This window comes from Leguminivora glycinivorella, chromosome 16 (genome assembly GCF_023078275.1).
Source record: "Leguminivora glycinivorella isolate SPB_JAAS2020 chromosome 16, LegGlyc_1.1, whole genome shotgun sequence".
Taxonomy (NCBI): Eukaryota; Metazoa; Arthropoda; class Insecta; order Lepidoptera; family Tortricidae; genus Leguminivora; species Leguminivora glycinivorella.
Genome location: NC_062986.1, coordinates 16,362,116 through 16,377,755, shown reverse-complemented (window position 1 = coordinate 16,377,755; position 15,640 = coordinate 16,362,116). Strand labels below are relative to the sequence as shown.

Below are 15,640 nucleotides of genomic sequence, written 5' to 3'. Positions count from 1 at the left end.
CGTAAGGCTGTCTACAGACACTCTTAAATTTCATAATCTGAAAAAATCATAATCTTATCATAATCGGTCTAATTTCATAAGATATGATTTTTTAAGATTATGAAATTTAAGACTGTCTGTTGTCAGCCTAAGGTTGTCAGTTAGAAGTCGCAATAGAAGTTTCGCTTCAAAAAAACCACCTCCTCGAAATAACTTCCAACATAATTCAACTTGCTGTTGTTGCACTATAACTAGTTTCATTTGATTCCGACACAAACAGTCCAAAGTTAATTTAATTTGCAGCATAATAAACCTCAGTCCCAGAGCTGTGGCGAAGGAAAACTAAATTTCGACTGGCCTTGGGGGTCCATTCTGATGTAAAATGTTATTTTAGTTTTGATTAATGTAGTTTTGGTGATAGGTCCGTCTGGCAATTGAAAACGGCTGGAGTCATGGATGTTTTCTATGTATATTAGTAGTTATTTATCAGTAATTATGTATATCGTCGCCTGGCACCCATAGTACAAGCTTTGCTTAGTTTGGGGCATTGGGGCTAGGTTAATCTGTGTAAAGTGTCCCCACAATATTTATATTTATATTCATAACCACAAAATTAAAATTTTGAAAAAAACCCCGACGGCGACGTAGTAGACGGATTTTCATGAAACATGGCTAAGAACACTCCCGACTAACTCAGCTTTCAGACAAAAAAAAACTAAATCTAAATCGGTTCAACTGAGTTGTTCTTAATGGCCATTTTTTTTCGATAAATCTAGTTAATAACACTAATATATTTAACTAAAATTCCCGAATTGAAAGGGGGGCTCCTTTCCATTTTAGTATTTTCGCTCCTGTAGCGTCTTAACACAACTCACTGGTCGTTCGCATCTACGCTGTATTGCGCAATAGGAGCGTTTATCTACCAGTGTTTGTGCTGTCCAGAATTTTCACATGCGTTTTCAATACAAATCGCCCGTCGTCCAATCTCCTTCCTTCCGATATGCTCTTAGAGCTCGGCCACACATGCGCGTTTTGAGAGCGTAGGCGGAGCGTTAGCGGAGCACAATGATAGCGGTGCGCTGGACGAACGCTGGCGTTGCGCCCAGCGGACGCCGGCGGGAACTAACGAGCGCGGATTGCGAGCGGAACGCCAGCGTTCGTCCGGCGCACCGCTGTCATCGCGCTCCGATAACGCTACGCTATCAAAACGCTTTATGTGTGGCGTAGGCTTTATAGTATAACAAGATGTCTAGTTTGTATATCAAAATTGTACATGCGAATTGGCCTCCCAATTTCAACTCTGTTTTGATTTATTGCGTTGTGAAAAAGTTTTTGTTTGTGTTTAATATCTTTTATTTTGTGTTACTTACAGTACTATTTATGCTTTTATTTTTTACTTTAGTGAGAATTGCCTAGAGTCATAAATTAAACTATTTTTGTTGACTATGGATACCACATACCAAAGAAAATGCGATCAAGTCCACTAGTGGCGAAACCGGGATTCGAACCCGCTTTAACTTACACAGCTAACGTGCTCACCATTATACCACCCGTGATACCCGCCGAAAATTCTGTGTAGTATGGTATCCCTGAAATACTAGTAACAAATCAAAATATACCTACTTATTTAATATAATAATTTGATTTGTTCACTAGTTCGAACTGACACTGACACAATATAATGTCTCTGGTTATAACCAAATTGAATCCACACACACGGAACGCAATATACTGTTATCGGATAACTCTATTATAGTGCCACGGAAAAAAACGTACTCATATCCAATGGTGCAAGAGCGCTTACGGTGTATTTTTCGGATAACTTGCAATTTTGTTCTGAAAAATAACGTTATCTAACGCTTTATTTTTTACGGTTACACGGAGCTTTGTTTGACAATAACGATGAATTTTGTGATAAAAACCATCTGTGCTCTCTCTCCGGATCCAAACTGCCTTTATAGCAAACTAGCTTTTGCCCGCGGCTTCGCTCGCGTTAGAAAGAGATAAAAAGTAGCCTATGTTACTTTCCATCCCTTCAACTATTTCCGCTTAAAAAATCACGTCGATTCGTTGCTCCGTTTTGCCGTAAAAGACGGACAAGCAAACAGACATACACACTGTCCCATTTAATATTAGTATGGATAAACAGACAGACAGGGTTGTTTTTTAGTGCTAATGCTAGTAAGTAAAGTGTTCGAAACGTCGGGATGAATTGTATATTCATTTTACGCGATTTAATCAGTTTCCATATAGTTTTATTTCATGAGTAACTATCGCGGTAACCGAAGATACCTACCTATTCGAAAATAACAAAACACACATAAATCCTGACGACTGTATTAAAAAGGCACATGCAATTGCTTAAGTTTCAGTGCCAGTCTTTTTTTTATAATTATTATAAATGGGCTTACTCTTGGCCACAGACTAGCCAAAAGCAAAGACGTGGCCTACGGTGGAGTGAGCTCGCCCAGAAGATGAATGTTCACCCTAGATTTGAAGGTTGCCGGGTTACATGAGCTCGGAAATATAGCCGCCGGCAAGGAATTCCACTCCTCAGTCTTAGCAATAAATGGGTAAACAGAAGAAAGAAAACAGAATGGTGTGATATTTCAAAAAATAATGATATTACATCATCATAATGATATTAGCCCTTATTCGCCTACTGCTGAGCACAGGTCTCTTTTCTAGTAAGCCACTTTCCCCGATCCTGAACTAATAGTCTCATTCAGTTAACATATTCATTTCTTCCTCCACAGATCACCGTATTCAGGATCCAAGAGCGAGCCGAAGGGGGGGAAGTTCAAGAGCTGGACCAGGTCATCTTAACAGCTCTGTTCCGAGCGCAACATCTGTCACCAAGCGAGCAACTGTCTCTGGCACTAACATGGAACAGAGTGGACATCGCGCGGTCAGAGATTTTCGTGTACGGACAGGAATGGCCTCCAGGTAAGGATATCAGCAATAGATTCATCATCTAGAAGTAAAAGGAAGTGAGATGAAGATGGATCAAATCATTTTAAAAGAACTGCTCCGAGCGCAAACTCTGTCACCAAGCGAGCAACTGTCTCTGGCACTAACATGGAACAGAGTCGACATCGCGTGGTTAGAGATTTTCGTATATGGACAGGAATGGCCTCCAGGTAAGGATATCAGTAATAGCAATATTCATTTTCTAGAGGTAAGAGATGGTGAGACAGACATGGATCAAAGTGATCTTAAAAGAACTGCTCAACAGCGAAACATTTGTCACCCAGCGAATAGCGGAAATCTTTGTGTATGAACAAGAATGGCTTCCAGGTAAGGGTATCATCATCATTATCATCATTCCCTTGCCCTTTTCCCATTATTTGGGATCGGCGCAGCAGATCATCTTCCTCCAAGAATTATAATGTTCTTGAGCTAAAAATAAAATTTAAATAGATGAGGCACTGCATCCAGACTGTATAGGCACTTAACGTCAGGTTGGGTCGGTGGTCAAATGCCAATAATAATAAAAAAATCGTCCTATTTGTAAAACACGTATTGTTCTTTTTACTCATTCTCGTTCCATTCGCCTTTAAATTGAGACATGTAACGAACTGGGCTATTGCTTGTAAATTATTCCACCTAAATGTGTCCTAAAATTGCTCGGGCTAATGAAAATTTATCCGACGCCAGGGAATGGACACTAAATTGGAATAACCGTGGAGTCATTGATTTGAAAAGTAGGGATAAGGCTTTTTATAAATTAAAAGACCGATCTGCCCTAGTGGACATTTATTTGTGTGATGAGCACAGACAATTGTTACTGAGTCGTGGGGGTTTTCTTTGTATTTTAAATACATAATTGTAATGTAATACACATGTATCGTAACTTAACGTTGTCAGAGTACCCACAACACAAGCCTTCTTGAGCTTACCGTGGAACTCAATCTGTCGAAGTATGCCCTTTAATATATAATTTCGACTAAACATTATCATTTGATTCATATGGGTGCTGAGGTCGCATCACGCGCGCATCTGGTCGCATAGCCTGCACGCTTGGCTCGCATTCGTGTAGAACAGAGTTCCTGATATCGCTACGTTAATTTTTGATGCACATGTGCCATATCCTTATAATATATAAGTCAATGTATGGAGCAAACACCGGAGGCGCCCGGGCTTTGCACAAACACACATATTTGCTAACACATAGTGAGGGCAGAAATGAGGTTTAATAACTTCAATTAGGGATTGGAATCGGCGGGTAGTTTAATAGAAATTTAATTATTAAGTTTTGTGGAAACCTTTATTAGAAGGACTAAGTACCTATATTTGGGTTCTGATTGATAAGCAATGGTGTGTCAACTCACATTTCCACCATTTTGAGAAAATGGCGTGTAAAATTTTCTTCCTAGTTTTGACAGTTCCATTCCTTAGTGTACGCCTGAGTGGACGCTTGGAGCGGTGCGTTCGGCGGGCAGCGGGTACGCTACGCGGCGTCCACTCAGGACACTTGTATGAGATTCAATAGGCTACTTGACCCTTTTTAGGGTTCCGTAGTCAACTAGGAACCCTTATAGTTTCGCCATGTCTGTCTGTCCGTCCGTCCGTCCGTCCGCGGATAATCTCAGTAACCGTTAGCACTAGAAAGCTGAAATTTGGTACCAATATGTATATCAATCACGCCAACAAAGTGCAAAAATACAAAATGGAAAAAATGTTTTATTAGGGTACCCCCCCTACATGTAAAGTGGGGGCTGATATTTTTTTTTTCATTCCAACCCCAACGTGTGATATATTGTTGGATAGGTATTTAAAAATGAATAAGGGTTTACAAAGATCGTTTTTTGATAATATTAACACTTTCGAAACCGGGCTCTACGCGGCGCTACGACATTTTCGCTACATACGGGGAAACCCATGTAATCGGCTACGCTTCTACGAGCGGTGTGCCCGACAGTCGGGTTCTTGGTAGCGAAAGTGTTAATATTTTTGGAAATAATCGCTCCTAAAGGAAAAAAAAGTGCGTCCCCCCCCCCTCTAACTTTTGAACCATATGTTTAAAAAATATTAAAAAAATCACAAAAGTAGAACTTTATAAAGACTTTCTAGGAAAATTGTTTTGAACTTGATAGGTTCAGTAGTTTTTGAGAAAAATACGGAAAACTACGGAACCCTACACTGAGCGTGGCCCGACACGTTCTTGGCCGGATTTTTGTGCCAAATTCGATATGAGTCTAGTAGCCTATTGTTTGATATGCACACCGTACGCCCCGCCTCGCTGCACGCTCAATATGAGCGTACTCAGGACTTATACTTACTGTCACGGGTCTGTCTGTCCCCGTAGCCGAATGGCATTTCTGCGATGCGAAACGCCGCAGAAATATAGTCAGGCTCTGTCGCGCCAATACGCACGAGCGATAGAAATAGATAGCTACGAAAGTGATATTACAGTCTTGAGTCTCTGAGTTGTCTTTGTGCATTCGGCTACGCACAGTGTAGTGTGAAAACAAACAATGTAGCGTTTCAGTAAACAGTGGGCTGGCGGGGCTTTAGGCAGCATCCACACTTATGAGACGCATGTCTTGCGGCGCGGAACGGACGTCTCCGCCACGCCGCCTGAATGTAATTCAAAAAACGTCTCCTCAGTACATTATTACGTGTTAGATGTAGTGGAGTGTGTTCGTGTATATATTTATGTATGATTCCGACACTTTGGTCAATATTGACACTAAAAAGTCAAATACGGGCTTCAAACAATCAATACGAGATTCGTATCGAGATCACGTAAACAGTCAGATTTTTTTTAAAGCAGGCGAAAAAAAATAGTTTTTCCTAATATATATTTGCTTTTATAGTTTCCCTAAAATATTAAAAAGAATTATGATAAGGCTACAATATTTTGTTTTTTTACTATTTGATCAGTAAAATAGTACATTACATCAGAGGCCGGGAAAATGAGGATTTCCGGCCAAGTGGGTATATACGGCCGAGCGAGCGTGCGAGCGAGGCCTGATAGGGATACGAGGCCGGGAATCCGTTTTCACGCCGAGGCATGTATAGTGCTTTTCTCAAACATACAATGAAATAAAAAAAAATGCTCTAAAGGACAATATTTTATAAAAAAAAGTTACTTTGCAGGCCTAGACCTAAAAAATAATATGAAATCCCTTTACAGTCCTCTCGAGTTGTTGCGCCCAAAAAACGATACTTCCCAGCCCATTTTAAGGAACGTAAAGACAATATTTCATTGCATGTTTGAGAAAATACAATTTTACGGCTTCTCCAGCGTCAAGGTTGAAATAAGTCATAAAATTTTCACATCCTGAAACACCGGTTGCATACACCAGCAATTCCCGAAAAGTTTGTACATTTGGATCACGTCTCCGATTTTGATAAAAATTGGTAGGCTGATAGAGTCGATGATGCTGAGCAAGATCCACTAGGTTTCCCAAAATGTCCTAGGTTGTTTGTATGAAACTTTCCTTTTTTGTTACCGAAAATGTATAGAAATCTGGTAACAAAAAAGGAAGGTTTCATACAAACAACCTAGGACATTTTCGGAAACCTAGTGGATCTTGCTCAGCATCATGGACTATATCAGCCTACCAATTTTTATCAAAATCGGAGACGTGATCCAAATGTACAAACTTTTCGGGAATTGCTCACTGTACGACCTTCCGTGTTACATGGACACCGATTGTTCGCCTCGTCGCCACCTGTAAACTTTGCTTTCAGCATAGATTAAATGGTCGTAGTTACGCAGAAACGTTCCAATCCATCTGAAATTGTCATTGAAATGAAAGACTTGTTTTTCATACAAGGTCAAAAACTTAATGACAATTTCATGTGGATTGGAACGTTTCTGCGTAACTACGTCCAAATATAAGAAGATCATACATTAAAATCCATCCCATACATTAAAACGCCACCGCCTAAAAACGCGCATACACTACACCACACATAGATGGCGCCACAAAAAAATGTCATGTAGCTTTCGATTATACGTTGTTGGTGGCGTTAAGTCACTTTTGACATAGATTTATGGCTTTATGGTCGCATTTCAATATATGTGGGATGTTATGATCTCATTTAAAAATATTAAGCGGGTTACTCACGTATTAAGAAGATATAGCGTTCGACATGTTTCGGTTCAATTTCGAGAACCTTTCTCAAGAGTAGCGACACCCCGCCTTTACATGTCGAGAGCGCGACGCATACTGCGGGCGCTTGCTCGGTGCGCGCGGCTGCTGAGGACAGGCGCAGGGGGGGTCGGCGGCGCGGGCGACGTCACCGTGGCGAGATCGGAGCTACCCACTATGTTACTTTTGTCAAAAGCAGGATTGCACACAACACTTATTACGTCACTTGTTAAGGGTGCGTTTACACTGGGGACCGACGTAGTGCCTAGAACTGTTTTGTTTTTTTAAATATGTATGAGTCTCACGGGAGTTTTATAGTTAAAATTGTTATGATCTTCTTATATTTAGTCTATGCTTTCAGTGTTCCATCGTAAAATAATATGTTATCTTTAGGATTATGCTCTGCAGTTTTCAAAGAGTTTATTGACACTTTAGTACTTGGTTTTTAACCCCCGACGCAAAAACGAAGGGGTGTTATAAGTTTGACGTGTCTGTCTGTGTGTGTGTGTCTATCTGTGACATTGTAGCTCCCTAACGGATGAACCGATTTAGATTTAGGTTTTTATGTTTGAAAGCTATGTTAGTCGGGAGTGTTCTTAGCCATGTTTCATGAAAATCCGTCCACTATGTCGGGGGATTTTTCAATATTAAAAAAAAATTTTTTTTTGATTATCTAACCGCTAACAGGCCTGAAAAATATGTTCCATTCCATATCCTAATCTGAACTTTTGTTGGCAAGTTTTTATGTCCAGCTGGCCGGCGGTGGTATCTGTTGATTGTACTAATATCTGTCACAAATGTTACGATATTTGACGACCGGTCTGGCCTAGCGGGTAGTGACCCTGCCTGCTACGCCGCGGTCCTGGGTTCGAATCCCTGTAAGGGCATTTATTTGTGATGAGCGCAGATCAGCAATTCCCGTCAACTTTGTACAATGCCACGTCAGCAAATTTTAATTGATCCTATTTTGTTACCAACATTTAGTAATATAATTCGACTTTCGTAAGATATATACAGGATAATTGTTATAATTAAGAAAATATAGATACTAGAGAACCTTAATGACGAAATAAAACTTAATAAAATCTCAATTAATCAACAAAATCTTGGTAACAAAATAGGAATTAATAAAAACAAATTTAACTTTTCCCTTAATTTTTGTACAAAGTTGACGGGAATTGCTGAGATATTTTTTCCTGTCATGGATTTTTTCTATATAAGTATTTGTATATTATATATATCGTTGTCTGAGTACCTGCAATACAAGCCACCTTGAACTTACCGTGGGAGTCAGTCATTCTGTGTAAGAATGTCCTATAATATTTATTTATGCAAAACTTGATTGCCTTTTCTAAAATAAATCATTTAACCCCGTTTGCACACACGGCCTTCACAGGTCCCTGTTACACCAGATGTTCCGGACCTCATCGTCAGCTGCTAACTTTGCTTTCAGAGTTCCGTCGTAAAATAACATGTTATCTTTAGGGTTTACGCTCTTCGCGTTCTTAAAATCACTTGAGTGCCTATTTTTTTGTTATGAAAAGACTAGGGTTCAGGGTTTTGAGAATTGGCCATTATAATGACATAACACACACTAACATACACAACATACGACGGGTACCTCGGCGGTCGGGGTGGTGTAGCGGTTTAGCACGTCAGCCGCGATCTCATGTATCAACCTGTATAAGTACTATAAGTAGGTACGGCACATCTATAAGCTTGGTAATATAACAGTATAATACGCCCGATACAAAAACACCGCCTACAATAGTAAATCGGCTTATTAGATAAAGGCTTATAGTTAGGTACAAGGTACAAATAGCAAACTAATAGGTGTTATCACAGCAAAGCTGCTTTCACGTGTTCCCAATAATTGTAATATTAACATCAATTTACTCAGGAGATTAAGTTGTAGAAACATAAGTCACAGCTCTGATAGTGCGAGAAGTACTGTCACTGTACGAGTATGGGAGCAATTTTTCGTATGGAAAGACATCACTTTGTACAGCTGTATCTAATATACGTAAGTGTAACGCCGTGTTTTGCGTGGGCGACGGTCGCGCGACTGTCGCGCGACCGTCGCCGTCGTGTCTCATGCTTCCATATCGATAAGGTTTGATTTCGTATGCGTCGCATCGCCGTCGCGCGACTATCGCGCGACCGTCGCACACGCAAGCCACGGCGTAACAATTGAAGCTTGTACTAAGTGTCCTGAGTCGACGCTGCATAGGGTAGACGTACGCTCTGCTCTGAACGTTCACTCAGGCCTTATATTAAAGCTGTGCTAATCAAGCCCGGTAGCCATGCGCCAGCCCCGGGTGGGGGGCTGTCCAAAATTACACTTCATCGCGTTTCAGATAAAAAATCATATCCACTTCTATTTACTACCGATGACGACCGGTCTGGCTCAGTCGGTAGTGACCCTGCCTGCTAAGCCGCGGTCCTGGGTTCGAATCCCGGTAAGGGCATTTATTTGTGTCATGAGCACAGATATTTGTTCCTGAGTCATGGATATTTTCTATGTATATAAGTAAGTATCTATTTAAGTGTGTATATCGTCGCCTAGCACCCATAGTACAAGCTTTGCTTAGTTTGGGGCTAAGTTGATCTGTGTAAGGTGTCCCCAATATTTATTTATTTATTTACTTACCTAATACCTAAATAAAATAAAAAAAACGAAAAAAGCATTTTTGTGTCATTTTCATAGAGAAAAAGGAAAATATTGACGAAAATATCACTATCGGTTTGCTATTTCTTTAATTCAACTTTAATTTTTCAATTCAATTGATGAGAAGACACATACTGGACATGTATTATATTTACAATGTAAAGGAGATGGAAGGGTTAAAATGGAAAGTGAAAAAGAAATGCATATTTACATTCATGTATGCAATATGTATGAATTCTGTGGGGTCTTGTGTAGCCAAGTTCTAATACACTTTTAATGTATTTTGTACTTATATTTAATACTCCTCGTCTGGTCTACAAGCTGATTTTTTTTTTTTTATACTACGTCGGTGGCAAACAAGTATACGGCCCGCCTGGTGTAAAGCGGTCACCGTAACCTATGGACGCCTGCAACTCAAACAGTGTCACATGCGCGTTGCCACCCCATTAGAAACCTGTACATTCCCTTTTGCTGTGTTAAGTACACAGCAAAAAGGAGTGTACAAGTTCCAAGGAGGGTTCGGGTTGCCGACGACTCAAAGGACAATAAATGGAACAAGTTAGTTCCGTAAGTCCTCCCGTCATCAGCACACCGCACCCTCGTTGAGCTCTGGCAGCCTTACTCACCGACAGGAACACAACACTATGAGTAGGGTCTAGTGCTATTTGGCTGCGGTCTTCTGTAAGGCGGAGGTACTACCCCAGTTGGGCTCTGCTCTAGATTCGAGCGAGACGATATCCGCTGTGCTGTGCCCTACCACACAAAGCGGAATATCATTCGCTATGCCCTACCTCCTACTCAAATGTTGGATGATTTAAAAATGTTTGTTATTTTATATGTATGTTATGGAATACTAGCTTTTGCCCGCGTACTTAAGTAATATAATCATGTTTAGGAAGGTGAAGTTTCGAATAAAATAATAAATATAATCTATTTTTCCCATAGAAACTTTGGACCGCCATTTCACCCCCTTAGGAGGTAAATTTTGCAAAATCCTTTCTTAGTGCTCCACTTCACCATATAAGGAACCGACGTGCCAAATTTGGAACCTATGCCGGTTTCGGCTGTTCGTTGATTATTTCAGTCAGTCAGTTTCTTATTTAGATATCCACAACAACATTTCTTGTCATTTTACTAGTCTAAAATTAATGTTTAGTTAAGTACTCGGAATTGAACAAGTAGTTGTAATTGTCCGCCAGTCGAAATTGTCCCAGTATACTCTTGTTTAATTTGTGGGAGTAGGTAATGAAGTGAAATTGAAATGAAACTTGATTATAATTGTATTCTAAACATCACATATTAATAGCATTTATTACAGTGGTTATTGTGGACAACTTGTTGTGCCAAAGGGGCATCCTCGCGAGAACAATCACCAAAATATTTTTCTAAGGTAGGTAAATTTTATGTTTTTCCTACTCAGAATCATGAGCCCTTTCGATCTAACTAGGACAAAAAACAAGAGACAAGAAGTGGTTCCAAAATTTTCTATTATTTTGCATACTTTCCACTTCGTAACCGCTGAACAAAATGTTTTAAAAACGGTTACGAAGTGGAAAAATTGAATTAGAGACGCTTTTTTTACCTAGTAGGATCAAAAGGGCTCGTGATTCTGAGCAGGAAAAACATTAAATTTACCTATTTTGAAAAAAAAAAGTGTTTTAATCTTTTCTCGCGAAAATGGCCAAAGAAGAAGTCAGCAATGTATGGTGTCGGAGCACTTAGTGCTACGACGCTGATTTTCAGTGGACCTTTAAACTTATTAGGGTCTTCCAAACCTATCGACACGCGGAATCTTGATCGCCGACCAAAAATCTTTCGTTAGTCTGAGCATGCGTACGCATGCGTTCAGCGACAATGACTCGTAAGCGTCTCATACTACGAGTTATGTTTGGTCGGCTAGCGGGGATTCCGTGGATAGGTTTGGGAAAACATTAAGGCATATAAAAGTACAATCATGTCCTTGTTCCAACACAAATGTGTTATAAATTGTTAATTACATTCTTTGGAACGATAATTAAAACCGAACAAAGTTCAAACACGTTTAGATTTCACGCACGGAACCCTAAACTCACTTTGCATGCTCCGTCAGCCTACAAAAGTTCCAGAATCCAGACCCTCTACCATGAGATTGTTACGCTTTAGAATACGTACTTATGTAACTCGGTACTCGTTTTTGACGAAAGATCTGATTGTCAAAATATCAAAAGCGCGAGCATAATGGGAACAATTTTAAGAGTCATTGGGAGTACTAAATTCAGAAATGATTCGTATACCTGAACCAGTTTCTTTTCTAACAGTTTAGTCTAAATAGAAATCACATATCCTCCAAATACAACTTTTTTTACTGGAAAGTCCGATTAATCCGTTAAACTTATACATATAATAAAAAGCGGTCATTCCAATTTGAATGACCGCTTTTTATTTGGCAGCTGTCGAGGTCAAAAATTGACACGTTTTCTCATTTGTAGTCTGCCTCTTTTGCACTCGTGGAATGTTCATTGTTACGTCTACATGACAGCTTCTCTTTTGCTCACTTCAGCAGTCGAAATAACAGGTGTGTGCTTTTCCACACAAATGAGGGTGATTTTTGAACCTCGCATACGGGATTTTGTCACTAAAATACTGGTTGAAAACGGTGACTTGCTTATTATTTTCAGTGACAATTTTCTGAATTCGAACGCGTGAGACTCAAAAATCGGCCCGTCTGTCATGTTCCAAGGCGTTTACGCAATCGAGTTACATTTATTGAACTTTTCGAAAACTCGTGGTACATTCTCTCATGAAATGATAAAACGACTTTGGCATCAGGTGTCTTGGCAAGCGAATTTTGAGAAGTCATTTGTTTCGACATTACGATACAATAAATAGAACTTTGTTACAAAAAGATAAGTTTGACGGAAGACGGAAAGAGTGAATTTGGTTGCGTTGGTTGTTTCAAAGAATTTATAGGTAAGTACATTTTGAGATGGCGTTCCGTCATAATATAAAATGATGGTGTTTGGTAATTCCGTTAAATAAATAGCTTCTTAAGTATCTAAAGGAAGGTAGAAGAGATTTTATAAATAGAAGTACAACCTGGCAAAAAAGAGTAAAAAATAATCAATGTAAACCGCTTTGCATATACACGGTGTAACATGAGGGAACCGAAAGATTTTAACTACGCATTTCGGAGGGCATAATAAAGATAAAATGTTATGTGACAAAAAAAATGTTTTTTTTTTTTTTTCGTTTTTCTTGGGTTCTCGTAAAACTGGCGCTTAATTTTTTTTTTTTTAGGGTAATACTTTTTTGCAATGAGTTTTACTAGTTAGGTACTTTTTGACAGTTTTCAATGAAGATAATTAGATTATGTCCGATAACGGCATCATCGCCATCGCCTTTTTAAATGCTTATAACTCTGAAAGTAGGCGAAATCCAGAAAAAAAATTACATTTTACTCTTCTAATATGATGAGGAATACACTGTTAAAATTATTCGGTTTTCACATGTTACACCGTGTATATACTTAACAACTATTTTGACACTTATGTATGAGAAAAGTAGGTAAAAAAAAATAGTTCCATTTCTACAATTTCTTGTCAAGCTGTAACGTTTTTATGTTTATTATTTTGACGACCGGAAAATCCATACTCACTCATTCAGCCATTCAGTTGAATAAACTTGATTGGAGATTCATACGATTTATTGAACGTGAATCGCCCAATATTTAATTATTGGCTGAAAAGCAACTATCTGGAATAAATATAAAAGTGTGTAAAAAGTAACGCATACGTGAAAAAGATAATTTAGGTTAGGTTACAAAAAAATTGAGACACATAAATTTCCCGAGTTCCTTTATTCAATATTAAGTACTTAATGAATATAACTTGTTCATTCGTATTTATATTAACCAACACCATCCTGAGCATGATATCCAACAGGTTTGATTGCCCTTACATAAATAATTGCTTGTCCTTACATCTAAGTAGAAATGTCAAATAGGGGTAGAAATGTATATTTAATTTAATTTAGGTTTAATTTTTGTAATTAAATTTAAATTTAATTTTATAATTTAAATCAAATGTAATTTTATAATTTTAATTTTATTTTATTTATTGCTGACATTTCTGACATTTTTGTATATTGACTTATAATTATAATATATTTATTTGAATTTTAAGTAGCCTAGGACTATATGTAATTTTAATTTAATCTGTGGGTTTTTATGATTTTATCTTTTAAAATGCTATAATATAAACAGAAAAAAAATGTCAGTATTGTCGCAAATATAATTTTAATTTTTGAAACTACTGGTAAACTATGTATTTTTTATTTTGAACTGTGATTTATTTGTTTTAATTGTACTGTTATTTTAATTGGACCACATGTTGTCTGCAATAAACGGATTTATTATTATTATTATATTGGTCCTGATTTCTGGATAATTTTGTGATATCTTAGTTATAAATTTTATTATAAATGTAAGTATCTATTGAATGTAATGTGTCGTCCTAGTATGTGTCATATAAGCCATTAGTTCCATAGCCATTAAGTTCTCTGCAGATATTCATCAATTTAAAACAAAATTTAGATAGCACATTGTCCCTCTCTCTCTTCAAAATCGCATTAAGACAAATCAAATATTTAAGTAACCTCTCCCGATCACACAATAACCAAGATGTCCCCAAATTCTAACAAGTTTTCATTCGCAAGGAATTTCTAATAAAACAGGTTTCAAATTACAAATTAATTATTAAGTGAACTCCATCTTAAGCCCCTGGTAAATATGTATTATTGAGGTAGCAGTTAAAGTAAAGAAAATGTTCAAAGGCTCCTAAAATTTTGCGGCTTGTAATAACTTGAGAATGTTCATTTTTAACCAGTGTGTAAAAGCCATTCGATAAATAAATAATTAAATGGGTGTATGTTCTCAAAGCTAACGAGAACGAACTGCACACTGTGAGATGAGATGTCTTGATTGGTTGGACAGCCACCGTCAGATGTATCGGAGAGGTCACAGCTCTCGCAGAAATCTGAACATGTCTCTTTAGTCAAGGCGTTAGATCACGAACGCAAATGTCGTTCGGATCCTGCTTAAATTATCTGTCAGATATATGAAAGCCTAATTATTAACCCTTAAATGCATGGTGATGTATATATGCATCATATATTTGATGGCCCGTGGCTCGATATGTCCATCCAAAATCACATTTATTGCTTAATTATTATTCATTATTTATTATTATTTAATATACAATTAAATAAATGAAATAATATAATGATTTACTATTAAGGATTAAGATGAAATGGCGGAAAAGTGTGAAAAAACAGGACGATGGCGATTTTTAGTATGTGATTTAGGCTGATTTTTTCGGAGTTAGTAATTAGTATTGTTTAAACATTTTATCATAAAGGTTTCACAAATAGTGTACCTTTTTAATAGTAGTATTTTTTTTTAAATAAAACTTACCAATTACGATATATTTATATAAATAAGATTTGGCCTATTTAACTTCTAACACTGATTTAGTATAAAAATCGATCTTAAATATTTTTTTTATTATTTTTCCCAGAGTCAGAAAACCATTGTCTATCACATATATTAATATCTCGTTAAAAGAAAAATTCATTTTTTTTAAGGCTTAAGTCCTACTTTATGTTTTTTATTTAGTCATCTAGCCATCTTCATCTGCAACGAAGTGACTGTTTTTGTCATACTGTATGTACGCATACTAAGTACGCGTGCTTTTAGTCCCTACCTACCTCTTCTCGTCTCTAGCCCTCTGGACAGTTCAAAAAGTTGGATACAAATACTCGAAAAGAATTAAAACACCAATATTTTTGTTGTTAGTATTACCATTTTACTTTTCAAAATGCATTATTTCATTTTAAATCTGTAGCTAATCGTAAT

The 15,640-nt window shown here is 37.7% G+C and overlaps 1 protein-coding gene across 1 annotated transcript in view; it reads left to right on the top strand.

The window, feature by feature from the left end:
* Nucleotides 1-15,640, top strand: part of LOC125234411 (transient receptor potential cation channel trpm) — a 448,945-nt gene that overhangs the window by 368,004 nt on the left and 65,301 nt on the right. Inside the window, 1 exon segment of the mRNA XM_048140640.1 lies at nt 2,736-2,925. Coding sequence (XP_047996597.1) covers nt 2,736-2,925 — 190 coding nt within the window.